Source organism: Pseudoliparis swirei, chromosome 3 (assembly GCF_029220125.1).
Source record: "Pseudoliparis swirei isolate HS2019 ecotype Mariana Trench chromosome 3, NWPU_hadal_v1, whole genome shotgun sequence".
NCBI lineage: Eukaryota > Metazoa > Chordata > Actinopteri > Perciformes > Liparidae > Pseudoliparis > Pseudoliparis swirei.
The window spans coordinates 12,127,212-12,155,199 of NC_079390.1; the positions used below are offsets into that span (position 1 = coordinate 12,127,212).

Genomic DNA, 27,988 nt, shown 5'->3' on the forward strand with positions numbered 1-27,988 from the left:
AAGCTTTGGCTTTGACAACAATCTGAACATTGTACCAAATGAAATACATACTAGGTCACTAACGGGCAGACACGCGTAAGTCAGAGGAAAATTACTGATGATTCTTGTTTCGGTTACATTTTTTAAAACACGCCTTTTTATTATTATTATGGCATTGTATACCCTCCACGGTGGAGGAGGGGCAGAATAGAAGGGAGGGGTACCTGATGAAGTGGGTCAAGAGCCGGCAAAACAAAAACAGAAGCTGTCGGTGTGACCTTCAAAATAAAATCCCAACCGTTACTTTAAACCGATGTCCCTTTTATTTCTGAAAATGTTTAGCGGAAGCACTACGTCGTATCACGGGCGACCTGACGCAGCCGTTGCGACCCTCCTAGTCGGGAAAAAAATAAATAACCATCGAGTTGGTGAAGGGAAAAGCGAGAAAAATATTGTTTATAAATTAGATTAACGTTAGTTTTGTACGCGTCGAGTAGCTTTGGATACGAGCTTGTTTGTTTTCTCGGAAACATGGGAAACTGCCACACCGTCGGACCGAACGAGGCCCTGGTGGTTTCAGGTAACGTTAGCGCTCTTACGTGCGACTGCTCGCTGAGGTTCCTCGAGCGGCTTCCCGGCTCCTGTGCTCGATGGAGCTTATACAGCAATAACGAAAAGCCTCTCCTTCGACGTGTAACTCGTTTGTATGAAGGAGGAAACGGTACGCACTAGTGTGCGAGCCAACATGTGACCATTTGATGTTCACACAATCCCCAAACGGAAGAACAAAAAATGTCTCCCTCCTGCATCAACATGTTTCACGTCATGTATCTTGGGAAGAAAAGAAAAAACATTTCGCTTTTTGATATCCGCAATGTCGGACCGTCGCTAATGGGTCTTCGCCGATGTATTTTTATTGTAAACGTTTTTTTAACGACCTGTTTTCTCTGCTTCTTATTCTTCCACTCGCCGTGGTCTGTGCATGTTGGAGCTCTTCTTTTGAGGGGTTGGAGAGGATGAGCTCTGGCTTCCCCTCTGATCCTGAGGCCTATTTTGTTTTGTTTCCAAGCGCAGTGTCGGCACACGCATCTGCTTCCACATTGGTATTACGTTGTGATAAAGCAGTTACTACTGTTACTTCTGCTTTATCATCATACGTATCATAACGTGAACGTGTGGATTCACTGGAAGACTGTTTTTCTTGAACACTGCAGGGAGGACATGGTGGCTCTCTGCTGCAGAAGGAAGTTACACTTAAACATTCATTACATTACAGGGGGAGACTGATGTGTGTCTCCCGTACAATACCTTTCTTTTCTCAGCCCCCCCCCCCCCCCATATTAAAACTCAAAGGCCATGATCCCTTTTGTGTTAAAGACCATTCAATGCCAGATTGGATTTTCTTTTATTCAAAAAGCAACCAAGTCAAATCACAACCACTTATTCTATACAGTGTGTCACTCATTTCTATGCTTTCAAGTCATAGTAATGTTATGTTGATCCCTGATGTACCTCAGACTTTTAGGAATTGTGCACATTTATCCTGTTTTTAATTATAAATGTTCTTCGGCAGTGCAGTACATGACATATTTTCAGAGCAGGCTTCTGTAAGTGAATCTGTCAGGGCAGTTTTCCTGTTGAAAAAACAAGAGAAAACGGCTTTGAGATTTTCCATTGTGAGAACACTTCTGTGAGCGTGTCAGTCTCCACATTTAGAGGAATTGGGAGTTGACTGGGCGTGAGTTGCACATCCTGATTCGGAAATGTGAAAATAAATGATTTTATTTCTTTTCAAGATTGCGTACCAAAGCACAATCCGCTTGTGTTCATTCTCATTCATTCACATGAACCCCCCCACCCCCCTGTCCACTGTGGAGTGAATGCAGACAGGAATGTCAGATATGTGGGTGGCAGGCTGGGGTTATTATGGTGTGTTGCCCCAATTCTCAGCCTGTTTACTAATTTAGTTGGCAATGGCATTGGCAGAGGTCAGGTGGGTTTTAAAAGGAAATGCCTGCCCCTCCCACATTCCCTTATTAAAACAGCACTTTTAATATGTATGATTTCAATTGTGTTGTAACAGAGCGAAGTCCAAACATCTCTTTTAAAGGGAGACGTTCTGCTTGTTTCAGCCTCTGGTTCATAGTTTCAAGAACTCCAAAATTAAAGGCAAAATTATGATTTTAAGATTCATTAAAGTAAGTAAGTATTTTCCATTACGCGGACCGCAGGTAACGTAGCAACACAAGGCAGGTCAGCTCAGCAGGATCATCATGTTGTGTTCAAGTTGAGAGTTTTGCTGAATTTTCCAAGTACTCTGAATCTGTTTTCCTGCTCTGCACGGTATGCCGATGTTTCTCGTGGGATGTTGTTCAATCACACCAGGGACGTTGTGAATTATTTGTGTTGTGTGAAACGTAAGAGGCCACTGTGTCGGATTGAGATTTCTCTTTTATAGATGTAAAATCAGTCTTTTAACTCTAACCCTGTTGATGGAAACATTCAAACACACACCCGCAGTGTTTAGTTGGGAGTGGAGTATGTGTCAGTAAAGATAGTCCACCCCCCTTCTGTCAGTTAATGTGTGGCAGCTGGGAATGTCACACTAAACACTCCAGATAAAGCGATCCAACTGAGCCCAGTGACTGGGACTACGACGTGTTTCCTTACATCTGGAGGGGCCTCACATTGGCTAACACATTATTGTTATGACAAACTATTTTATTACCCGATATCGTGATGAATGACCTGGCTTTTTGTTCTAGGATCTGTGCAATCGGATCGACACAAGAACAAATAAATACATTTGCTGTTGACACAGTCGATCACAATAACAACCTACTGGTGTTTTTTGAGTGGGAAAGTAACGTTAAATTAACAGATTGAAAGTGGCGCTGAAAAGCAGGGAGAGGGTGTACGTGCTCCCAGTGTTAGAGGAGCAAACATTGTGGGCGCTGTGGAACGCAGAGTGGTGCTCGTTAATGACTTTATGAAGAGAGCATATGGTCTTCTTCCTGGGACTTCCTCCTCCGAAGCACTCGGAGACAATGAAAACTGGGTCATTGTCCGATAGATCTTTCTCAATACCTCTGCTAAGTTGTGTTAAACGGCAGGTGTGCTACTCCGGTTACATACAGGCCTATTGTCGAACGTGTTATTAGAAATGTAGTCCTTCCAATGAACTTAAGTGCTATGTGTACATGCACATGTCACGTGTGGATGTATTAAATTAACTGCACACAGAATTATAATTGTTTGCAAAAGTAGTCGGTTACGGTGTTTTAGCTGATGATGTTAATAAACCTGTAATAATGATTTTTTTTGTGTGTAATATGATGGAGTTGTCATAGACTATGAGTGAAAAATATCAGTTTTAGGAATTTCTGGGATTCATTATTTGGACTGGACACTTAATTTTCTGACCGTCTGATCCATTCCTTCTGTTTTGTTCCACAGGTGGCTGCTGCGGCTCCGATCAGAAGTCATATGTCGTGGGAGGCTGGTCTTGGGCCTGGTGGCTCATTTCTGATATCCAGCGGTAAGACCTCTCTGCTCACCCTAACCAAAAGAAATAATGTGTAAATGAGCCATAACGTTTGAGATGGGCACGTTGCTCACAGACTCCGTCAGGTCGCATAGGACCGCGGCGTCTGCAGGTCCACACAACCGGTGTGACGTATTTGAGACGACATCTCAGCAGGCAGATTAACGTAAATGACCTCTTTGCGTCGACACAGGCTTAAAGCTTTTGTTGACCACAGGCCGTTGCAAAAAATATGCTAACTCAATTCCGTGTTTTAGGAATTCCTTCATCGCTCCATTGACCGGTTTGTCATTCAACTTAGTGAGCCCGGCACCGAGAACATGAAAATGGGCTCTGTAGATGGTTTATTACGAGTCAAATCACTAAACATTGACACCAAATAAATCAATCCAAATCGTAGTTGACAATGAGATCATTTATGAAAAATGCCCAATTTGTACTTGAACATTTTTTCTGTTTAAAAATAATAAAATGATGATTGTGAAAATGTAAATATTTGAAGTTTATCTCTAGACATCAGGAAAATATATTTTTTTCATTTAGACTTGCCTCCTTTTATTCAGTGTGGAATAAACACGTTATTTACGGTAGATAAAGGCATAGATAATAAAACCTATTTCTTACTGAATGTTTAAAAGGAGGTCACTTCTGACGCTTCAGAGAAAACGCTGGCAAAATAAACAGATGGTACATAGTGCCGAGGTCAGCGGATGTTACAAGCATGATGTTTACAAAACTATACACACACAAAAATGTTTTTGCCCGTGTGATGTGTTAAACTCCCACACAGCAAAGGAGTAAAAAGAAACCGAAAATACATTTGCATGTAATATTAATTTGATGATAACAAATTTAATGTTGCCTTCTGTTTAAAACCAGAAAGCCAAATCAAAAACAAGTCCCGTCCTAATCAAGAGACACAATATTCAAAATGAGATGGCCATCTCCTCTAAAATGGGCCCACATGTCCTTGTTGTGGCACTTGGTCCAAGGTCGCCGACTAACATCATCAAAGCTGCTTTTGTTTGCAGTAAAACAGTCCACAGAGTCCGTGCTGCCATGTGGACATTCTCAGTGAGACCTTTTTCTCGTTTGAGGGATGACCAATTCAGGCCCAAATTGAGCTGTACCATCTGGAAAAGACGGCATACAGTAATCATAATGAACTTGAACTAACTTGTCTAAAAACATTATAAATGAAATCGTCCTCTCTGTGGCTTCTGGTTTTAAATGATGTTTTATTTAAGGTTTGCATGCCTCTTTGTTTCTACTTTGCTAACCTGCTTTGCTTTGTCTGGTGTTGATCGCACCCCGTCTAAGCCCCAGTGTGTCTCCTTCAGGTTACCCATTTCCTATTGGGTGCTGCTCTTTGTCTTGTCGTTGCCAGGAAACGTAACGGTAGACCTCGACTATGAAATTCAGTCGATGCATGGCTGGATTCGCAAACCTCCCATTTAGAGACCATCTGTCCCAGGAATCCTCTCAGTTTGGTCAACATTTCAGACGCTTCCATGGATGATAAAAGCCAGAGAGAGGAGGGCCCACTTCAGCTAAAAGCCTTGTGTGCGTGGAGGCGGGGGGGGGGGGGGGGGTCTCTCCACTCGTGATGCAGTAATCATGTTAATGTCCAGGCCTGTGACTCATTGATTCAATTCTCCCGGAAAGCAGCGGACCAGTTAACCAGAGAGTCTCCTCTTGCTCCTCCCTGCAACCGGCCTCCCGAGTCGGTATTTGTTGTAAAAGACCCGCTCCGTCTGTTTTTAATCAGCTCTGAGACATAATCTCACATGAACAATCCAGCCAGACCAGTGCTGAGGTGGAGGATAATGATGGTTTGGGTTGTGTAATCTCCATTCAAAACGTAATCCTAAAAAAGAGTCTTGGCTCAAGAATCCTTTCAACACTGACTTGTGTTTTCTTTATCTGTAGGAACTTGATCTTTGTCCCAGATTATTGAAACATTTATTAACAGACTGAGACAAGCAGTTGTGCTGTAGCTGTGACATTCCTGGTTTTGTAAGAGGGGTCCGCAGCGCCACATCATACCCCAAACAGCCGTCGGCCTTAAAAACAGGAGGTCCGGTTGTGTCTTTTAACCCCCTCCCTCTTCCCTCTTCCTCTTGACCTTGGATACTGACATTCCTAACAGCTGTTGTCCAATTTACTGTTTTGCCTCTGCTATTCCCGCCTGCCCGCCTGCCTGCGTAGAATGTCTCTGGAGGTTATGACCATCCTCTGTCGCTGCGAGAATATCGAAACGTCGGAGGGTGTTCCCCTGGATGTGACAGGGGTGGCTCAGGTAATGCACTTCAAAAGACGAAACCCCCCCCACCCCCCAAACAAAACCACCCCGAGCAGTGGCTGGTGCCGGAGACCAAAGGGAGACGCAGGGAAGCGGTTTGACTTCCAAGCTAACGTTGTCTATGTTGTTTGCTTTTCTCATCTTCATGGCTTTTCTTTCTCCCGCAGTGGAGGGGAGACAGTCAGCTGTCACTAACCTGGACTTCGCAACTAAAGCTGAACTCGGAGTCACCGCTGGCAACGGGGTCAATAAATGACGACTATAGAAACAGCTACAATTAAAAAAAAAAAGGATTTGAGGAACTCAATGTTGAATGCAAATTTAGCTATTTGAATAAATATGCATTTGAGAATAATTGCGGCAAAAAAATCTAAATGCTCCAAAGTTTGAGTTGTGGGTCGCATCTCATTTTGCTCCGTTGTTAGTGATCTGGAGTCCTTGGGTGAATGGTTTCACTTTGTCCTGTTTTGTTTCCTTGTGTTTTGGTCCTTCCCTTCATTTCGCTTTCCCTCCGAACATGTCAATTTTTATTTTATATTTTTTCCACGTTCTTCAACAGGATAACGCTTGAGATTATGACCCTGCAGCCGAAGTGTGACGATGTAGAGACAGCGGAGGGTGTATCTCTAACTGTCACTGGGGTGGCTCAGGTAAATCACAACACTTTTCTGGGAATGCCAGTACAGACTCCACTAACCCACCCACCCCTTACCTTTCCCTGGCATCACCCCATAATCACAGCACAGGTGGTGTTCCATACAGAGGGCTCAAGTTAAGATGCGCTGAGTCAGATCTACACACAGAAATGTTGGGTCAAATTGTTGTCTGCATGATGTTTCCTCATATCGGAGCAGGACACACGTCGGGAAGCTAGGTCAGACTGACAGTAGCACTGAGTCCAAAAAACCCAGAAGACTCCTTGTTCGTTCCAATGAGACCACAGAATTGGCATAATTCAGTTAGATAATCTAGATAGTCTGATAAACCTTCAAACACGATTTCCTAATTTTATAATTACCGTATATATGTATATATATTATACATATATTATATATTTGTGTGTGAGTGTGTGTAGCCCATCACATTTCTTTGGATGGTGTTATTTTCAGTCTGAACCTGGTCCTCGTGTGACTGTGAGGAGAGGGGGTCTGTGGAGAGCCTATTGTGCATTTTAGTGTGAATCTCAGTTTTGAATTTATATGTCCTTTGTCTTTGCTATTTGGTTGTTTGATCCTGTTCAGTGCCAAAATGTACTTATTTATTTTTGTAAAAGAGAAAATCCACCTTAAAATAAAGTTCACTTCAACTTATTTGCTTATCGATACATGCATGACATTGAAACTCTGCATGGAGGAGATGAGAGCATGTGCTGGCTGGATGAAAAAATAGAGAGTAACCGTAGCAACGACTTGAGCGTCACCATGACCACCGCATGTCCCTGAAAGTATGAAACTACATGTCCGCATGACTGACCACAGGGATACCACATGGTCCCGGAGGCTGCGCGTGTTTTCTTCTTCGACTTTTCTTCTGATTGAAGGAAAAGCTCACGGAGCAAAGCTAGAACCTGCACAGTGGATGTTCAGCTCTACGCTCTCGTTACTGTGAATGCAAAGCAGATAAAACAGTGATGTCTCTGGAATAGTCTCCTGATTCAGTAATGATGAGGCGAACCTTCCCATCGTCGCTCACCACTTCAAAGAGAACGGAAGAAAGTGAACGCAGTGCCTCCGTCTGGGGAGGCCACGTTTGTTGTTCTCTCGCTGGTTGCGGAAATACAAAACATTCACTGTTAGTATAGATGGCGGGTCTATTGTCCCTCCAGTCAATTATACATCTTTGAAGTATTTTTTTTACAGTGGATCTTCTCATAATAATATCCATAATATTTTCTGCATTTCTGTTTGCAAATGATATTCTATTTTTTTTAAATGTGTATTAAATGTCTGCATGCCAGTCTCTCTTTATTTGAAAGAAGATGTCTCATTCTCAGTTCCGCATTTGAACCACAGCCGGGCCAATGTCCCTCTCTTCTGTGTGTGTCCTCCATGCTTGCTGACAATGAGCCCACTGTTGGGGAGCTGGGCAGCCCCTCACCCTCACTCAGGTCACTTCACCAGAGGCTCATCATGCTTTGATTGGCGCAACCTTCACCAAAAGCCACTGTGGGGCCAGTGTCCCATGGCAACAGCAGTAGTGTGTCCTTGGTAAACGTCGGGGACACCTCTATGTTTAGAGTAAGAGGAAGGCCCCCAGCAGATTGAATGTAAAGGAAACCAGAGCAGAATGTTAATCTAGGACATTGTTTTAAACTACGAGAGAGTTTTTGAAGAGCCTATTTGTTTACTGTGACAGCCTTCTTGGCAGTAAAACTGTCAATTGCAGGAACTTGCAAATCCATAACCGTAATAAAATGAGGTTTGTCCCTTGTGGAGCAACACGAGTTGAGGAAATATTGGTCCGAAGTGTAGAGGCCATTCTGGTTCCATCACAGTTCCTGTGCTCGTGCTTTTTTACGGAGCTGTGGGTTTGGAGGAGTCAGGAGGATGGGTGGTGTCCCGAGGGGAGGAGGGGTGGGGGTGGTTCTTGGAGGAGGAGCTTAAGGCAAGGGAGTACTTTGTTGGGTGTCGGCCGCTGCACGGCTCCCCCTGCTGTCCGTTTGTGTGTGTGTGGTTGTGTGGCTGGTTTCCTTGGAATGAAGCACATCTCCCCCTGACTTTGTGTTGCCCTCATTCCCGGTCTGAGTGCATGTTGCAAAAGAAAACCATGCGCAGACCTCTCGCCTAAGGACCCAGCTCACTCTTCTCTTTGTTAAATTCTTTTTTTACAGCTCCAGTGGAGTACATTATAACCCCAAACCTTGTGTCTTACACCATTTGTTTTTGATTTCATGACTGTATAAGCAACCTCTCTTACTGTCACTGAATGTATTTGTGTTTATCTCAGGTCATTGCCATTGATTTTCTTTTGTTCCATTTTATTGTAAATTATCCCACTAATGAATTATATATTTTTTGGGGTCATTTAATTCCCTTTAAAATTATTTTGTTCATTGTTTTTTGACCCTGTAACAGGAACATACAGTGCATTGATTACATTGGGATTGTCACTGCATTTCTGGGACTCAGATTAGATGTTGGGATTTTCTTCAGTATAATTATCATGTTAGATTAGAATTTAACAGGGAATATATATTTTTGCATTGTGAAGGTTTAGAGAAGCGTTTTCATTTTAAATACATGATTTGCTTGTCGTCATAAGCCAAAAGGGAAAAGGGTTTGATGTCAAATTGTCTGCATTTCCTGCTTTTAATCACAGAAATGTGAAGCATCACGTAGCTGAACCCTGACCACGCTCCGTCTGCACAGTCCAGACACTCATGCTGTGTTAAGATTTAATTTATACGAGATAAGGACAAAAGTCAAGAAAAGATGATGCTCTCTACATGCATAGCTAATATGTTGTGTTTACACGTCACAATGCAGCCTCATTTAGTTTGATCATTTTGCACATGTAGTTTGGGTTTTTGAGAAATGTAAACTAAGAAACGTGAACATGAACTGTTAATTTATTATTAATTAGTTGTCCATATCCAAGGCCAGTACTTTTCTCAAAAACTTGTTTAAACAGGCTTAAAATGACAGCGATGAGCCCTGCGTGTTATGCAGCGTCCATCCAGCCCCAGGCTGCTGATTTAGTGCTTATAGTCCTTTTTATGTCCCTATAAGAATTAAAGCAGTTCATCACTGCCCAGCCAGATCAATAGCTGGATATGATGCCAACGATTGTTAGACGATAACACAAAAAACTAGCATGGGGTCGTGTGTTCGTGTGTGTGCTTGTGCTTGTGCTTGTGCTTGCTGACGCTCTTTGTCCATGTTGGCACCAGGTAAAGGTGATGACAGAAATCGAGCTGCTGGGTTACGCCTGCGAGCAGTTCCTGGGGAAGTCGGTCGTGGAAATCAAGAGCGTCATCCTGCAGACCCTTGAGGGTCACCTGCGCTCCATCCTCGGTGGGTGGTCTCTCCAAACGGCATCGCCATTGCTAGATTGAGGTTTTAAATGGGGACAGGCCGTGTAGTTTTTAAATTGTTGCTCATATTGCGGGGAAGTAGAGTCACAGAGTGTTTGAGGGGGAACCACAGGCACGGTAGCACCACCAGATCTTTTTTACTTCCTTTTGAACTTATTTATTTCAACATCTTTCAGTTTAAACATGAGCTTGACACATCAGCAAATCATTGACATCAAAACAATGTTTTGCTCCCAGAATATTGTAAACGTCTGCCATTATGATTCTGATTCCTACATATAGATACATGTGAATGGGTTCTGGTCAGTTCTGTCCTGTTTGAGATGATTTGCACTGAGCCACAGTGTGAAGCCGCTATACCAGGAAGGTGCTTGTGGAGTCAAATGTGCCACATAGCCAAGAGGCAGTGTGGTTGCTGACTCTGCTCTTGCAGTCTAATTTACATTCTGGTAAAATGTGTTTGACTTGAACACGTGATGTGTGCACTGATGTCAGCGTGCACACCGACGCGTTGATCCGGTGGCAAACTAAAGTCCACTGCGCTGCTTCTGTTTAATCAAATACATTGCGCTTGCAAACATATAAAACTTGCTCCAAAGGAGACAGTGTTTAGAACAGATCACTTGGCCATTGTGCTTTCTCGACATCAATGCCCATCTTTCTCAAGTGTGCTCAATTTCACGACGCTATTCACGGGAAAGGCCCTAACCCTCGTCTTCGTCCTTTCAGGCACCCTGACCGTCGAGCAGATTTACCAAGATCGAGACCGATTCGCCACTCTGGTGCGAGAGGTGGCGTCACCCGATGTGGGCCGCATGGGCATCGAGATCCTCAGCTTCACCATCAAGGTGAAAGACATCAAGTTCACATTTCCCTCGGCATTTATCTTCTGAGCACCTGTGTCTCATTTGAATGAGAACAATTGAATTACTGACTGTTTATTCATCCTCCTGACAGGATCTGTATGATAAAGTGGATTACCTGAACTCGCTGGGCAAAGCTCAGACAGCCGCAGTACAGAGGGACGCAGACATCGGCGTGGCGGAGGCAGAGCGGGACGCTGGCATCAGGGTAAGAGACGCTTATTAAAAAGATATTCAAATTTCAGACAGGAGCGATTGCAAAACATACATTTTCTGACCGTGTAATAGCTTTTAGCTAACAGCCATCCGATTAAGGAAACCACCAAGCGCCTCCTTATCCATCTCCCATGTCATTATGTCACGCACACTGTCTTTTACAGGAAGCTGAGTGTAAAAGAGAAATGATGGACGTCAAGTTCTTAGCTGACACAAAAATGGCCGACTCCAAGCGAGAGCTGGAAATGCAAAAAGCGTCCTTTAACCAGGAAGTGAACACCAAGGTACGAGGTGTATGTTTGGTCTCGATTTGATCCGAGTCCAACGTGAGAGCAGAGTGTTAATGAAAGCCTCCGGCCTCTCTAGAAAGCAGAGGCTCAGCTGGCGTACGAACTGCAGGCGGCCAAAGAGCAGCAGAAGATCCGTCTGGAGGAGATTGAGATCGAGGTGGTGCAGAGGAAGAAGCAGATCACCATTGAGGAGAAGGAGATCGACCGCACTGAAAAGGAGCTCGTCGCCACCGTGAAGAGACCTGCCGAGGCGGAAGCCTACAAGATGCAGCAGCTGGCTGAGGGAATGAAGTGAGTCCCACACAGACCGGCCGTCACGGCACACTGCAAATGTTCCGTCATCGTCATTTAAGTCTTAAAGTCTCCGTGCCCGCTCATGATGCTGTGACATTTTACTTTACTCTGTCTAAACCTGTTAACGTTAGGAAGGAAACAGATTGTTGTCCTGGTGTTGGCCTTAAAGACTCAGTCCTTAAAGGGCCAGTGTGTCGGATTTGGCGGAATCTAGTGGGGAGGTTTCAGATTGCAACCGTTTGAGACTTCTCTAGTAGAACCAAGTTATCCAACCCGAAAGCTCAAAAGGCTCCAGATGGAGCCGGTGTTCCGTACACACACGTCTGCCCGCTCCGCATGTCGAGATAAACGTCTCGTTCCAGGTCATAAGAACACGACGCCTTTATATCATAAATATTAATATTACATTCCGTGTCTGCTAATAGATCCCGACGTGCTCCACGAACTGGACCTCGAATACAATTGGAGCTTCAACACGAACACTTTAAAGTTTAAACACATGATTTAAATGCACTCTCTAACCTGAATAACAAGTCTTTCTCATGCTAAGTTAGCAACTATATTTCTTATGTTGATAATGTGTTTTGCTGGTTTCAAAGTTAGTTTACATCAGGCACAATGGCCCTGCATGGCCAGCTCATTCCCACGTTATTGCTAAACAGTAGATGACGAACGCGCTAATGACGGTAAACACTCGACAGTCTTTTTGATGCTCGCCTAACCCCAACCCCAGGACAAAGACGGTGCTGATGGCGCAGGCAGGGGCCGACAAGATCCGCCTCATCGGTGAGGCCGAGGCCTTCTCTATTGAAGCGGTGGGCAAGGCGGAGGCCGAGAGGATGAAGCTGAAAGCTGAAGCCTACCAGCTGTACGGCGAGGCGGCCAAGACGGCTCTGGTGCTCGAGGCTCTGCCCCTGGTCTGTGTTAATTATTTATACATACATACACCGCTGGTTTTAAAAGCAATGCCATCACCATCATCAGTCATCTGTGTGTTCTTAAAATGTTTTTCCTCCATAAACAATAACAATCAAAGACATTCTGCGCCTCCTGACATGGTGCAGGTGTTTACTTAACACGTCGAGCGGATTTGTGTGCGTCATGTAAAATGAACTAACCTTCCTGCTTCACAGATGCCGACAATTACTCATTATTTTTCACATTTAGGGTAATGCTATATACACCCTCACAATTTCCCAACGTGGTGTTTGTTAAAGCATTGCACTGGTCAAAGACCAGACAGATGACTTTAGTATCAAGTCACTTATTGACACCTCTTCTCCCCCTGATTAAACGGAATGAATGGAACGGGTTTCTCTCAAAAAACGCTAACGGATGCTTGCTCGTGTTTTATCAGATTGCCGAAAAGGTGGCTGCACCCCTGTCCAGGACCAGTGAAATTGTCATCCTGAGTGGAGATGGCAGCCGTGTGACCGGAGAGGTGAACCGTCTACTAGCTGAACTCCCCGTGTCCATCAACGCCATCACCGGAGTGGATCTGACTAAGGTGAGACGTGGCACTGTACAGGACTTCATAGATGTATCGTGTTATCTTCAGGGCCATCTGTATACTCGGCTCACGATTCCTGGAAATTACAATCTTGGGTGTCTCGAGTATGTGAACCTCGACAACAAAAACACAGAATATAAAGCAGGCTCATAGCACTGCTGTTGTTCGATTTGCATAGGTAGGTATAAGACATTATTACTACAACAGCTGACCAGAGGGCACTTAAAAGAGCACAAACACCGACGCTCAACAATCCTCCATCTTGCAGATCTGTGGCCTGAGTTTATTATTCAGGTCTGCAGGGACCGTCCAACTAAATAGCACAAGAATACAGTTTGGGAGCGGCACTGGAGACCACGTGGAGAATGTGACCACCCACACAAGAACAACGCGTTATAGATCTGGGGGGAACATTTTTAAATGGTATCGTGTAAATATGAAACCTATTCGCTGTCAAGTTACGTCCTTTGGATTTTTGCAATTTCCCACTTCCCACCCGTCTATACAGATTTAAAAACTGGAATTCCACTCAGACCTGCCTCTCCGGACTTGTAGACGTTTCTCTTTGCGTGTCCCGATCTGTCGCTCTACCTCCTCGACGGTGTAAGAAGCGCCCCGCTGTTGCTTCCGGTGACTTCTTAGCTCCGCCCCGTTTCCCATGTTGGACGTTAATTCAAAGTATTTTGCCGATTGCTTCATTTATTTTAATTCGCGATTATTTCCCCACGTTCCCAATTGATTTTTTTTTTTTTACAATTATTTGTATTTATATATATTTTTCTTAATTTTTATATATTTTCTATAAAATCATGTTTGACTTGACATTCGCCATAAAAACTTTATGAGGTGATAATATGTCACTGCGATATGTTCAGTTGGCTAAGCGTAAGTCGGAAAAGCAGTTATTGCGTGTGTGTGTGTGTGTGTGTGTTTGCGCTAACCAGCTGAACCCGCTGATGCTCCTGTCCTCTGATCCCACAGCTCCCTCTGTTCCAGAAGTTGATGAGCCCACAGTGCCAAACAGCCATCTGAAGAATCAGGCCAGAGACTCGTTGCTCTAAATCCTTCAACATTTATCTGCCTCGAGCATGATTTATTATTTTGGAGGAGTCGGCCTCTGACCCCTTATGCAACTGCCTTTGACCAGAAACACTTGACATCTACCAAGAAGTTTAAAAAAAATATATTTCTAAGAGGTTGCTATATTTTCTAAAGGAGATAACAATAATTTTGGGCCTTAACTTCCAAAGGACCCGACTCTATGTATCTTCTGTTGCTTTTAGTTCTAGACACATTGATCTTTGTCACACTGCACTAGTTATCCAGGAGTTCTGCCCGTTGCCATCCAAAGCAGACTTGGGTGTTTTTGAGAGACAAAAGTCTGAGTTGGCCCACTTTGAATGGGGGTGGCTTTAAACATTATTTTTAGAAGGACAAACAAAACCCACTGTAGATGGAACACATTAAGACCAAATCTGATGATTGTTCTCTTCTGCAGAATTGCTTAAGTCTCTGCCTAAAGTCTGGAGTCAGGCATGTCTCCACCTCGAGCCCCTCATCCTCACAGTCAGAGCCCGGTTAGTGAAGCAACTCGCAGGAGACTGAGCCCCCCGGTGTGGATGGTACCGCTTTCCTTTCCTCTTTGCTTTTGAAAACTCTTTGTATCTTAGATTAGTCCTCTCTAACTCAGAAACCGTGATTGATTACCAAACCGCTGTTCCTCTTAACGCCCTGGATCTTCACCCACTGTGATTGGAGAATTGTGCGGCGTATTACAATACCGGGAACATAAGAATCCCTTGTATGAGCGTTCTTACCTCGCGGTGCAGCGTCATGTCCTCTTCTCATCCTGATGTGCAGTGCCTGTTCACCACTCAAGTGCCCAAACCGTCGGACAGTGGTTTGGTTTTAGTTGGATTTATGTGCGAGTATGTCACTGTGTTTATAGATGGAAGACGTTTTAATATTGCTCCCTGTTCTCATGACATCTGCTTCTACTAACAGTGTTTACGCCTCACTTTTGTCCCGTGTTTAGACACATAGGCAGATACACACGCATAAGACCAAGCCATACTTAGATTAGCCTTAAAAGATAACCCTGGACGCCTGCCGAGGCTCACCAAACTTTTCTTTTGAACTCAAAGCAACACATGGAAGACGTTCAGGGTCTGAGCTTTAGTTTCGTTGTTCAAGCTCAGATGTGGTTACGGGTTTTCTCCAGCACGGTTTGAAATGCTCACTTTTGCATATTTTGTAACCTTTTTAAGGGTTGAGCATCGCCACCGCGTCGCTTATCTGAACCACGCCCAACCTGTGAATCCCACGTTGGGTTCAGGCGGTCCACACCTGGTTCAGGTGGAGGATGAGCACGTGATCAGGTTGTGAACACGCGCTGCGTGGCGTTTATGCTTGAGAGTTCTTCAGTTTGGTAAATGTAAGCCCGGGCAGTTGGAGCGTTCACTTTCTCCTGCCGCAACATGTGAAGCACCAAATCTTTCTCAAGCTTTACCTACAGGTCAATTAAATCCACTGCACACATTCTGTTACAATCATTTAAATGTCTAAAGCCAGGTGGCAAATGTGATGTTTCAGTATCACGTCCTCTCTCGTGCCAGTGTGCACCCGGCGTCAACCACCAGGTGGCGCCATCGCCGCAGAATCTGAATATGTATGAGTTACTCTTCAACATGAATGAGCCATTTGTTGTCAGGAATTCCAACATTTTAATTTCATATCACACTTTTGCCACATTGTGCAACCGGCTTGCAAGGGAAGTGGGGCTGCCTTTTTTTCCCCATTTTGTGTTTTGCCTTCTGGGTTATTCGTGAATCGGCATTAACCACTTTTACAGTTTTTTAATGTGTTTTAATTTTGCCACTGACAAAGTTATTTCTGTAGTTTTCTTTACCTTCTGTGAATTAACATTACGGCTCACGGCTTGTTGGATATTTTATAATTCCCTCCAAGTGCAAATTCTGCAACTCAAATTGCTGCAGAGACGATAATATTATTAAAGTGTAGACGTGCAATTCTCCTGACGGTCAATTGAAGTGGGTCAGTATTTTTTAAACAAGTGGTTCGCAGCATTTAATATCGGCCGTCATGCCAAGATTGCCGCGGTCTCGTTTTCTAAGCTGTGAGAAGTCACAGCAGCCGGCAGTCGACACTTCAGCGTGGTCTTTTAGAGATGGAGACAAACGTCATCTTTAAGTCTTCTGTGCGACAGATGGAGGACGGTTGTCCTCGCCGTAAGGCCAGAACCGGAAATGTAAAACTACCCACTCGCTGTCGAGTCTCCATACATTTAAGAGGAGAAATCGAGCAGTTGCAGAATCATCTGACAGTTTAAATTGCGGCCACTCCCATTATATTCTTCTTCTTTTTCTTTCATATCTGAGAATAATCAACTGTGAGTGTTTGTTTCCAGACTGGCGTGAGGTTCAATCATCTAAATAGTATGGTTCAAAACTTTGTAATGCTCCTTTTTAGTTCAAAAGGTAGATTTTGTTTTTGTACCCAGTGCCTTTTGTTAGACAATGAAGAGTTTGTTCATAATTCAAATGCACCGTTTGTTGAGGATCCAAGCATAGATTTAGTGTAAAACAAAAACTGGCTTATAGAATCTTATATATCTGAAAGTGTTCATCTGTCCGTTTTTTATTCTAATGTACCAAGGAACTGCCATATATATTAGTTAAATGATGAATATAAATGTAGCATTTAAAAGCTTCTCCTTTGTAATCTGGACCTCTCAAAGTGTTTTCATTTATTTGGCCATTATATTTTTGTGCCAAAAGTACAATATCTTGATTTGTCTAACAAGAATAGAGGCAACTTTCTGTTGCTCAACGTGAAATGTTGGAGGAGAACGTGATTAAAGACCAAACACCAGACAGACCTACGCCTTAACTCTCGTCTTCACCTGAAACATGTCCATCTGTCACGGAAAATAACCTGTAATCTCTATGAAAGTGATATCGTGGATTCATCTTGTGGCTTCTCATGTTACACGGACCTTTGGGAAACTGGTCGTGTGGCATTTCAAGCGTGTCTTCCTTTTGTTCTGTGTTGTGTGCCGCCCTATAATAAACATTATACCACTACCTGTTGGCATCCTTGTCCGTCTGTTCCAGAAAGAGTTAAACTGCAAAAAAACTACTGACACAGAGCTGCTCAGCTCCGGGTCAGCAGCAGCAGACGTGTCCTCCAGTGAGATGGACCTCCAATTGTAGTCCTTATTCTGTCACTTCATCGGTCGCGGAGCCTCTTGCCAAATAATGACTGCAGATGAAAGTGATTCGGACGTCAACAGAAATGCTGACTAATGTGAATAATAGTGCATAAAGAGAAAGAAAAAGACGCTCCGTCTTCAGGCGGTGAAGGACGTGACTGAAGAGGACCCAGATACCACAATCACACTGCAGCAACAGATTCTTCATACAACTACGATTAAAACGTCTTGTTAAAAAAAGCAAATGATCACAGCGCCGTGGAGGAAGTATTTCAATGTGTTTTTATTTTTCTTGTTATAAATAATTCAACTCACTGCTCACTGTTTTATCAGTGTTTCGGATTTATGTAAAGTAATCTACCAGGTAGTTTCATATAATTTCTGTACTGAGAATTTATTTGAGTCAAAAACTCCGAATATATATATATTTATATACAGTACTGTCTCAGAAAATTAGAATATTGTGATAAAGTTCTTTATTTTCTGTAATGCAATTAAAAAAACAAAAATGTCATGCATTCTGGATTCATTACAAATCAACTGAAATATTGCAAGCCTTTTATTCTTTTAATATTGCTGATTATGGCTTACAGCTTAAGAAAACTCAAATATCCTATCTCTAAATATTAGAATATCATGAAAAAGTATACTAGTAGGGTATTAAACAAATCACTTGAATCGTCTAATTAACTCGAAACACCTGGAAACACATTTTCAAATGTTTGATTTTGTTTTGCTGTTATAAATCTTTTTTTTTACTTGGTCTGAGGAAATATTCAAATTTTATGAGATAGGATTTTAGAGTTTTCTTAAGCTGTAAGCCATAATCAGCAATATTAAAAGAATAAAAGGCTTGCAATATTTCAGTTGATTTGTAATGAATCCAGAATGCATGACATTTTTGTTTTTTTAATTGCATTACAGAAAATAAAGAACTTTATCACAATATTCGAATTTTCTGAGACAGTCCTGTATATGTGTATATATATTTATATATATACACATAATATATATGTATTTCTTAAAAGCCTATGCTTTAATCTTTGACTCACTGTATCATGTCACTTCCTTTTAAAAATACAAGCATGTGGCCCAGACTTTAAAGTGACTCTGCCTACAGTACGTGAATAATGATTGAACTTTGCATTTCATGTCAGTGGATAAAGAGGAAGGACTCCGCATGGGCTGTCGGATGAGTGATGGCATCGAGGGAGTAAGCCCGGGACGCTGGATCTCACTGCTGAACCCTCTGTCTCAAAACAGCCGAGAGCACGCCCCTCCTGAATTACACCTACGTTGCTAGCAATATTAAAGAGCTTTTCTCTTTGGTTAATCAAGCTTAAAATGCATTAATGGATCAAAATGGAGACCAGATCCATGCAAACTATATTTTCTTTTTCTCTATAAATAATCAAGTGTGAAATAAGTGCAACATTAATAAACCTGCCATGCTGACAGAGACAGCTCGGTTTGTGGCTTTCAGACACACTCTCCTCTAATCAAATAAAATGATGTGGCTCACATTACTCACGGCCAGATGTTTCACACCTCAAAAATGTAAACATGAAACTACCCTCAGACTGTGACAGATTAATTTTTTTTAAAGGTTCAAATAGGCAAGAAAGAAATTAAATTCTTCAGTTTTTTATTATATTCCAGACACTTATATTGTCTTGGAGGATGATCAAAATCAAACTCTTTAATAATGGCATTCTTAATTCGTCTGCTCATATAAAAACCTATTTCCAGTGTTATATTACCCTGACCTGAGCCAGGTTGAGGAGGGAGGGAGGGGGGGAGGCGAGACCAAGCTAGAAACATGTGGTAAGGCACGTGGGACGGGGGACACACATGATGTCATGGCAGTAAGAATTCCCTTTAATTGTCGTTGCAAAAATTCAAGAGAAAGCTGGCCTCTTCACCCAACTGCAAACAGTTTGATCCCCCCCCCCCGCCCCCATTCTGAATAAAACAGGCCTGTTGCATAATGAGAGCGTCCTCCCTTTTTGTCTCGACAAGTGAGGTGAAGAATTTAAAAAAACGGGAAGAAAAAAAACGTATCTATAAAAGCAAATGGAAAATGTGTAAGAAAAAAAGTGTTGCATTTCTGTTGCAGATAAGGAGTTTGAGAGACGGACAGTCCCACCTCCATCTTTATCTGTGCCCACAGGAGGACCTTCCACACCCTGACCGGGGAGGGTGTTACCATGGTAACTGCCACGTGCCCGCCTAACTCGGACCTTTCCCAAAAGAGCACAACGTCCAGAAGCAAAGCAGTTACTGACTCAAAGCCTTGCATCACCATTTACACTGTGACGATTGAAAGTGACCTCAAAGTCGTGGTGTACCGGGAGCTGAACACGTGAGCGTACTGTGAATACTTGTATGTTAATGGCTCGCTATTGCAGGTGGTACATTCATCAGCGTTGCTGGAGGGAAGTCGCCTGAAAGAGGGTGCACATCGTGCAAGGCACACGGCTCTAAACGTGTCCAGTCACTGTGCAGAGTTCACAGATGTTGAGGGAGCAAAGATAAAGGCCGCCCATCACGGGAGGGGCAGGTCGTCAGGGGCCGAGGACAAACTGCACCGTCCAGGCAGAATTTGATGCTGTGGATTTGGCCGATTAACACATTACATAAGGTTAAAATTATGAAAGAAATGTTTTCAAAAAACAGACCTCAGCTCCACTCCATATCCTGGAATCTGGCCGAGTGCATGAAAAACAGTTTAATAAGTCAGATGACATGACACCAGCTGACATCGCAGCATTAAATTCCCATCCATAAAAAAAACCGTCACACATAAATCCAAGGTCTATGAGATTCAGAGGACTCAAGATGCATTATTACCACATTATGAGATAACGCTCCAAGCCTTTGGTGTTTTGGCTTCCTGCTTTCAATTTGACATGTTTGACCAAGAAAGGTCAAAACTCACAAGACATGTGTGAAGTGGTCCGGATGTGAAGAATATTTGGGGATATATGAGAGATATTGACTGCTTCTCAGTAAAGCTTATTTTATTGTATTATTGCTGTAAATCAAGCACAAAAAACAAGCAAAAATTACATTAGAAATTATTTTAAAAAGCTAAATGATTGAACTTTTTCCAAAAATATTAACGAATGTTTTATTTTTTAATCTTTTAAATAACAGGGCACACACATGTAGTAAGAAGTACAAAATGGAAATCCTGACTGAGTAGTTTGTTTTCTGCCGGGTGTAATAAAGGCGTGGGGCAATCTTGGGGCCAGAGGCTATCAGGTCCAGACCAGATAAGAAAAAGTTCACCCCGTGCTGCCCGGTCCACCCCAGATGTCATCACAGTATGCTAATGAGCCGGGGCCTTTAAGAGCTCCTCAGACGTGGACACACAGCAGCCAGACGACGGGACGGCTGGAGGAGTGTCAGCGAGCCACACTGCATGCACAAAGGTGAGTGAGATACAGAGAGGGGTCCTGCAGCATGGTGATCTTAAAGTACACTTTAATTTGTCTTCTGATTTGAGTGCATTGTTTGTTTTGCTTTTTCTTCAAATAGCATCTTTGCCACATGATTAACATTCCCCTGTGTTGACCTTCACTCATGAGCCGTCGACCTCTGCCTTACAGATCACCAACACGGCAGGAACCGGCTAACTGCTATATCTTGTGCCCCTGGACAGGATATCATCTTATACTGTAAGTTTATTAAAAAGACACTACAGTATAGATGATGTACTATCTAGGGTCTCATTCCTCCCCTACCGGCACCAGCGGCGCTCCCCCGCTCGCTCACGCCTAACCGGCTGTGGCAGGCCGCACGCAGCGCAGAGGAGAGGCCGTCAAACCGTTACCATTACTGAGTTTCAGTTATGGTAAGGGTTATACGGCCCTCGCTCAATGTCATCTGGATGAAGAAAGCTGGTGATTGATGTTTTGCGTGTGTGTGTGTGTGTGTGTACCTCTGGAGGATATCTACATGTGAAATAAAGCTTTTGGTTCCCAAACAAAACGAGTCCCTCATTATTTTTTTCTTTTTTTGTAAAACATCCAAGTCAGGGTTTGGGCATTCCACGTATCTTGGAGGATTACTTTAATGAGCTGGCACGCCAACATCAGCTGTAATATTTCCAAGCAGCAGTTGGCTTGTCTAAGTGGGAATCTCTGCTGCGCGGCCGACTTTATCTAATCACTGGGAAGCAGCCGTTGCAGAGAAGAGGGCGAGCTTCAGGGGCCGACACAGCTTCTGCGAGACATCCGAGGCCTCTCTCTCTCTCTCTCCCTCCCTCCCTCCCGTCGCCCCTCGCTTTAGGCCACGAGCTGGTTATTCATCAAGATGCCCCGGATAGAGTAACCGCCGAGTTAACTCGCAGGCAAGCGGGAACGAATCCAATCACCATTATCTGATCCATTTTAGCATCAGGTTAGTTCTCCAGTTTGCCTTCCATTAGGGGGACTATTCCACCCTCGGGGGCCGAGCCGGGCTTTATAAGAGCCAAAAAAGCTGAGGGAGCAAAAGAGAGAAAAGCAGGGGGAGCAGGGGAGGGGGGGGGGGGAGCGGAAACAAAAAAAGAAGTGATGGTCAGGGGGATGGATGGCCACACTTCAATAGGCTGTGGAGAGGGCTAAAGTGGTGTGGGAGTGGAGGGGGAAGCGGGGCGGATGGTACATCGGGGACATTTGAGTGAACACGACTGTTCAGGTTCCGCGAGGCACGAAGCGCTCGCCAAGTAAAAAGCTGTGAGAGCCAAAGATAAACCGTCGGCCTTCTCGCAGCTCGCCGGGCCGCTCCTCCAGGAAGGCGCTTGTCAAACTTGTGTCAAAACGTCCATTTGATTCACAGTCCGTGTCATGTTTGTTGGCTTAATAGACCTTTGCGGGGAAGAATTGACAATAATAACATTGTGCACCTGGTTTTAATGTGAATATTTTCACCCATTTACAGATTTCGATGCGTCATATTTCAATAAAAGGTTGGGGCACTCCTCAATTATAATAATAGCAACTTAGGATATGAAAGTCCACATTCAGGGTTCTTTTGAACGGGTCCAGCTCCGTGGGAGGTCGGTCTGTGGGCTGCGTGCCACACAATGAGATCCTCTCCTTTGTTCCACTCTTTATGGTCAGTTCTTTGCGGAGGGAAAAATAAATACAAAGAAGAGCCACCTCTTCGGCATTTAAAGACCTCCCATCGGCCTTCACTTCCTCAGCTTGACGGAGAGCTTCAGCCTAACTTCCGTCCGGAACACATGGCTCAGGTCCTCGCCCGCCTCTCGGGCGATGCGCGCCACCATCTGGCCGGCCGGGCCGATCACCATCCCCTGTAGACACAAGGAATACATCAGCCAGCAGCAGATAGACGGGACCAGAGGAATCATTACCATTTTCGATAAAAGACACTTTCTAATTCTGACAATATATTTAAATCTTGATAAACTACTTTAACGCATCACTGAGGCTTTTGTGCTAAAAGATGACACAAACTGGACTACAACTTCCCTCTGCCCGATCTATTTTTCTTGAGTCATTTCTGCAAAAGGATGGACCGAGAATCAAATATTTCAGCCCCACAGAAGTAGCACACAATATTCTTTGCCATCAAATATGTATGGTTTAGAAAGGCTGCTCAAATATTTAGTTAAAAACAAAAAGTGGAAAATAAATGTGGAGGAATGTGGAGCTATGGGGGGAACGGCAAATAACTATTAGAACCCTTCAGAGGCTGCAGGTGGAGGGAAAGATTTCCACGTCCTCCTTTCCTGTGACTGCCACAAATCAAACATGTATTTCATACGCAGTAGTTTTGTTTGTGTTCCACCTGATTTACGGACAGGAGAAAACATGAATGTGAGTGTCCTGATGGACCGTACCATGTGAGTGGCTTTCTTGGCATAAAGTTTCACAGAGATATTCAGCTCGCTGTCTTCTCCATCTTGCCAGAGTTCAATCGCCTGAAACGGAAACATTCAAATATTAAACTTCTACAAAAAGTTTAAAAAACGTCAGCTGTCACTGGCTCAGAGCAGTGACCACCACTTCATATCCCAGAGTTCTTTGCACGTGCATAAAAGATGACCTCCAGTTGAGCCCGACTGGGATGAGTTTGACTTGATGGTGTGAATCTGCAGTCGCAGTTAATACAGAAAGATAATTGAGGAGTAAAAATACCAAAAGAAGAGCACGAGTGTAGCGGGTGGAGGCTGACGCCAAAAGCTGCATCAAAACGCATGTCAGCATGGGGAGTGAAAGCGAGCGTGAAGGGCATGAGATAAGCCGCGCAGTCAGTGTGGAGAGATGTGGTGGGCGGAGCCAGTCAGCTGTCAGCTTATCACCACGCCCGACTTACGGAGTGTCCCCGCAAAAGAAGCTGGTTCACCTGTGTAATGGAATAGGGCACCTCCTGGGGCAGATACTCCAGCAGCTTCTCCCTGATGATGTTGGTGCACAATTCCTCTGGACCCTGGTCAGTCAGGACCTCGCTGTGGTACTGCCACGGTCCTGGTCTGGCCCCGGCCATTAAGTATTTCTAGGGAAGCAAGGTGAAAAGTAGAGTTATTGGCGTCACATCAAAAAGAAAAAACTAAAACCAACTGATAAAAATTATAAATGAGACTAACAAATGCTCAGCTTCAAATATAAATGTAATGTACCGAGTTCTGTTCTTTTATCGGTCATTATAAGAGGTATAATACATGGGGCCATGGGGCTTTGGGCTACGATGAACATATCTATAACGTGTACCTTCAGCGTCTCCACGTCTTCACTGTCCACAGCGCAAAGCATGAAGATGTCCTTAAAGTGAGGCCAGCCCTGCTGGCTCTTCAGTGCCCTGAGCTGCTCTTTGCTCAGCAGAGAGTTCGGCCCCACGCTGTCCTCGGGCCCCACGCTGTCCTCGGGCCTCACGCTGTCCTCGGGCCCCACGCTGTCCTCGGGCCCCACGCTGTCCTCGGGCCCCACGCTGTCCTCGGGCCCCACGCTGTCCTCACGCTGTCCTCGGGCCTCACGCTGTCCTCGGGCCTCACGCTGTCCTCGGGCCCCACGCTGTCCTCGGGCCTCACGCTGTCCTCGGGCCCCACGCTGTCCTCGGGCCCCACGCTGTCCTCGGGCCCCACGCTGTCCTCGGGCCTCACGCTGTCCTCGGGCCCCACGCTGTCCTCGGGCCCCACGCTGTCCTCGTCGGGCGGGGGCCCCGGATCCCTCTCTTGCCTCTTTTCGGCCCACGGAGGCTTGATCACCGGCCTGATGTGCATTCGCTTTCCATTGACCATTCCACATGTGAGCTGTGCTGTGATGTCCAGCAGCCGGTCTTTGGCCTTCACCTGGTCCACCTGAAAAGACAGAGGAGCATCGGTGAGGACCCCCCCGACCCATCCACTACCCCCCCCTGTATCAGTCAAGTAGACTGACAGCTACAGCGCCCAGCTGTTTGACACGACAACACGACCCTTTTATTCCCGTCTTCAGCACCTTATTGAGCACCAGGATGGCGGGGATGTGGGGGTGCAGGGCGAGGCATTTGAGCACCTCAAAGTCCAGCCTGCTGCACATCCATCTGTCCGCCACGTCCACCATGACGACCACTGGAAACAGGCACAGTTTTATTCACAAGCCCTTAAACTCAGCGCTATATTTCACTCTTGACAATGAATCTGTCACACAAAGGTATCAACAAAGAGAAACGCAGCTCATGTTGGACTATAAAAAAAGCTCAGAGTGAATATCCAACATACTCAGGTCGGCTTCTTTCACCGTGTTCCAGGGATCCACGAGCAAAGTCTTCTCCAGCTGGTGTCTGTGGAGACAGAGGATACATTCATGTATTACAGTCTGACTGATACACCATGGACCCCCCCCCCACCCACAAAAAAAGAAAAAGACAAGCACCTTTTGACCTTTGATGCAGTGGTGAAACCAGGAGTATCCAGTAAAATCTACAAAAAAATTATAAAAAGCACTCATAAGTATCAACATCTGTATATTTGTTTATAACAAAAGAGACAAGCGAAGCTCTTACTATCTGTGTATCTTCCTCTGTGAGGACGCCCAGGGCTCGTGACCGCGTGGTGTGCACTTTCTTGGACACAGCAAACACCTTTAAGAAATAAAATGTGGCTTTACAAAGTGACCTCTACCTCCTCCCCCCCTCAGTAACACGGATACATGGAAGGTGTGCAGCTTTAAGAGAGAGGGACACACCTTTCTGCCAAGCAGCTGATTGGACAATGCGGACTTCCCAGCATTTGGGGCCCCAATTATGGCCACTTTTAAAACCTTTGAGTTTTCAGGCTGATCTGGGTGTCTCAGTAACAAAGATAAGTGCTCGCCTGAAAACACACAACCAAAAATTAATCATTGGAGAGACAATTATCACAATATGGCAGCATTAAAAAAACGACAACTCCAACATCAGATGGAGGAACGGGAGACAGACAGAATTTGATCAGATGCATCTGGGGGATGTAAATCTCGGAGGCAGTGGTCTGATTACCGCTGTCGGGCGGAACTGAGGCTGGAAGGCGATAAAGACTGCCGTCTGCCTTGGCTGCTTTGCCTTTCATCAGTCTGTGGAGAAATGCCTCTGATGTAATAAAGCAAGCGGGAGTGAAGATAAATCCGGTCCTCCCCCCTCGGCCGCAGGCAGCGTTTCCTGTAGAGACATCAACATCTCCATCACTTCGCTGCCAGCGGGGCTGCAGGCTATCTGATTCACTGCGCTCACTCGGGTGCAAAGTAATGCATTCAGACGGGGATCCTCGTGAACTCATTCATTCAACTCATTACAGAACCCTCCGGAAGATCGGGCAGATGGATTCTCGATGCTTTTGTGAAGCGCAGACATTTTACTGTTTAATGCTTTACAGTGCTCCTCGTATTCACGATTGTTTTATTTTTATCAGCAACAATAGTTCAAATTACGGCTGAAATAATTTGTCAATTATGCGACGAGCAAAAAGTTAAGTAATTTATCAAGAAGAAATTTCATAAATGTCCTTTGGTTTGACATAAATGTGAGGATGTGCTACTTTTCTTAATGTCATATTATTTTAAATGACATAACGGTTAGAGAATTTCCTGCTTGTGAATATTTAAAGACATATAACAAGACACAACAACACTCTACTATGAACTCCATTTGGAATTAATTACATTACTGTCCCCCCCCCTCACAGTACAAACACAGACTGACAGCTGGGTACAAGCCCATCCTGCCGTTCGCTCTCCAGTCACACGTGTGTGCGCGCGCGCGTGTGGGGTTACAACCATTTCCCCTCCCATGTCGTCATCATGCGTGCGCTCAGCTTGTCCCAGACTGTATATACTCGACACGCTAAGCTGAAGGTCAAGCTCCCCCTTTATTGTTCATTAAATATTCATCCCAGGTCTCTTAACAAGCAGCTCGACACACTCCTTCGCTCGGTCGATGTCATGAGGTGAGCAGCTCGTTGGGAACTGACCCGCCGTGAGCCGCCATGACGCTCGGTCCTGTCGAGCGCACGCGCCGACGGCCGGTCTGGAGAAGGCGGCGGAGTCTCTGAAGACCCGCCCGCACACCCGGAGAGCCATCGTGGTGCCCGCGGTGAACCGTCTCCGGTGGCGATGTCAGGGGACGCGACGGCGTTCGTCGTCTTAGAGGTGAGCCGCTTGTTTACGTTCACGTTGCCCACAGTGAGGAGCCATGTTGTTTTGACCAACGAGAAGACGCTTTCCGCTGTGAAGAGCGTCCTTAAAGTCCTTTAGACTGGATGCTACAGCGCCCCCTGGCGACCGCCCCGCAAACTGCGCCTGTTACAACAACACTTCTAACCAATATAAACTAGGACTAAGGACTACCATTACATTTAAAATATCTATCTGCTGCAGATTTGAATTTCGCTTATTTCGAAACCTTTTTTGTACTTGGACATTAATACGTGTGTTTATTTGGATGTCCGGCTCTCTCAGTGTTGCCAGGTCCGCGGTTTTCCCGCGGAATTGGGCTACTTTTGAAGTGTTGCCGCGGGTTGAATTTTTTGTCCGCTGGTTCGGGTATTCCTATTTTGCATGCAAATTACATGAATATCTTTAAATAAAAATCCATATTTTAAATGAAATAATTTATTTATACCCAAATCCGACCAAACTCACTCCAGATCAGCACGTACACACATTTTATTTATGATAATATACTGTATCTAATTACACAAGGCCATTTTAGGACCTAGGTGAAATAACTGTTTTGGGAAAACTGCTTTTAATGCTGGCATACTCAACATTTGGTGTTACTTTGTAGATATTACAATACATATGGCAATGATAGCAATGCTGTTGGACTTTAAAAGCAGTGTATATGGTTTGGCACGGGCATATTTTGAGTTCTGATATTGGGTTGGTTTTTGGGCTGGTTTTATTGGCCATTGGGCTGGTTTGGGGCTGGTTTTGATTGGCCATTGGGCTGGTTTTGTCACACAGACCTGGCAACCCTGGGCTCTGCTCAGACACAAACACTGCACACCTGAGACACAGCAGAGCGAACTGCATCGTCACCCACAGAACATGTTTATTCAACAGCTTCTTCCCTGCCAAAGTCAGTTGATGGTAAAACAGAACTATTGAAAAATGTGTACTATCTGAGAAAATTTGCAATATTACAATCTGTGCAATATCCCCACATAACCTTCCCCCACCTCTCAAAATATGCAATATCCCCATGTCACTGTCCCCTTTCCCCACTTTCTTTTCACAAGCTAGGAACAGCACTCAGCACT

General features: G+C 44.5%; 2 protein-coding genes across 3 annotated transcripts; one reads left to right on the forward strand and one right to left on the reverse strand.

Moving 5' to 3' along the window:
* Positions 1–367: 367 nt before the first annotated feature.
* LOC130189640 (flotillin-2a) lies at positions 368–17,134 on the forward strand. 2 transcript variants are annotated; one of them, XM_056408558.1, is made up of 11 exons: positions 368–559; positions 3,436–3,517; positions 5,732–5,822; positions 9,715–9,838; positions 10,588–10,706; positions 10,816–10,929; positions 11,102–11,221; positions 11,304–11,518; positions 12,255–12,438; positions 12,879–13,028; positions 14,013–17,134. In XM_056408558.1, the coding sequence occupies exons 1-11, from the start codon at positions 511–513 to the stop codon at positions 14,061–14,063; spliced, it is 1,299 nt and encodes a 432-aa protein (XP_056264533.1). In that variant the 5' UTR covers positions 368–510; the 3' UTR covers positions 14,064–17,134. The 2 variants fall into 2 exon arrangements, with proteins under 2 accessions (XP_056264533.1, XP_056264525.1); XM_056408550.1 differs by lacking the exon at positions 5,732–5,822 and adding an exon at positions 6,385–6,475 and having other exon boundaries at positions 371–559.
* A 5,006-nt stretch (positions 17,135–22,140) lies between these two features.
* Positions 22,141–26,924, reverse strand: eral1 (Era-like 12S mitochondrial rRNA chaperone 1). The gene is made up of 12 exons (XM_056411588.1): positions 26,699–26,924; positions 25,732–25,890; positions 25,440–25,567; positions 25,258–25,335; positions 25,128–25,174; positions 24,974–25,035; positions 24,711–24,823; positions 24,410–24,571; positions 23,985–24,134; positions 23,620–23,769; positions 23,114–23,194; positions 22,141–22,564 (listed from the first exon to the last, which is right to left on the reverse strand). Exons 1-12 carry the CDS (start codon positions 26,805–26,807, stop codon positions 22,442–22,444), a joined length of 1,362 nt encoding a protein of 453 aa, XP_056267563.1. The 5' UTR covers positions 26,808–26,924; the 3' UTR covers positions 22,141–22,441.
* Positions 26,925–27,988: the final 1,064 nt, after the last annotated feature.

Coding starts and splice junctions, on each gene's coding strand:
- LOC130189640 (XM_056408558.1), top strand. CDS start 511: ATGGGAAACTGCCACACCGTCGGACCGAACGAGGCCCTGGTGGTTTCA. Junction 11,222..11,303: donor ACCAGGAAGTGAACACCAAG/GTACGAGGTGTA, acceptor CGGCCTCTCTAG/AAAGCAGAGGCTCAGCTGGC. Junction 13,029..14,012: donor CCGGAGTGGATCTGACTAAG/GTGAGACGTGGC, acceptor CTGATCCCACAG/CTCCCTCTGTTCCAGAAGTT.
- eral1 (XM_056411588.1), bottom strand. CDS start 26,807: ATGGCTCTCCGGGTGTGCGGGCGGGTCTTCAGAGACTCCGCCGCCTTC. Junction 24,824..24,973: donor GGTGAAAGAAGCCGACCTGA/GTATGTTGGATA, acceptor GCCTGTTTCCAG/TGGTCGTCATGGTGGACGTG. Junction 23,195..23,619: donor TGCCCTATTCCATTACACAG/GTGAACCAGCTT, acceptor TTTCCGTTTCAG/GCGATTGAACTCTGGCAAGA.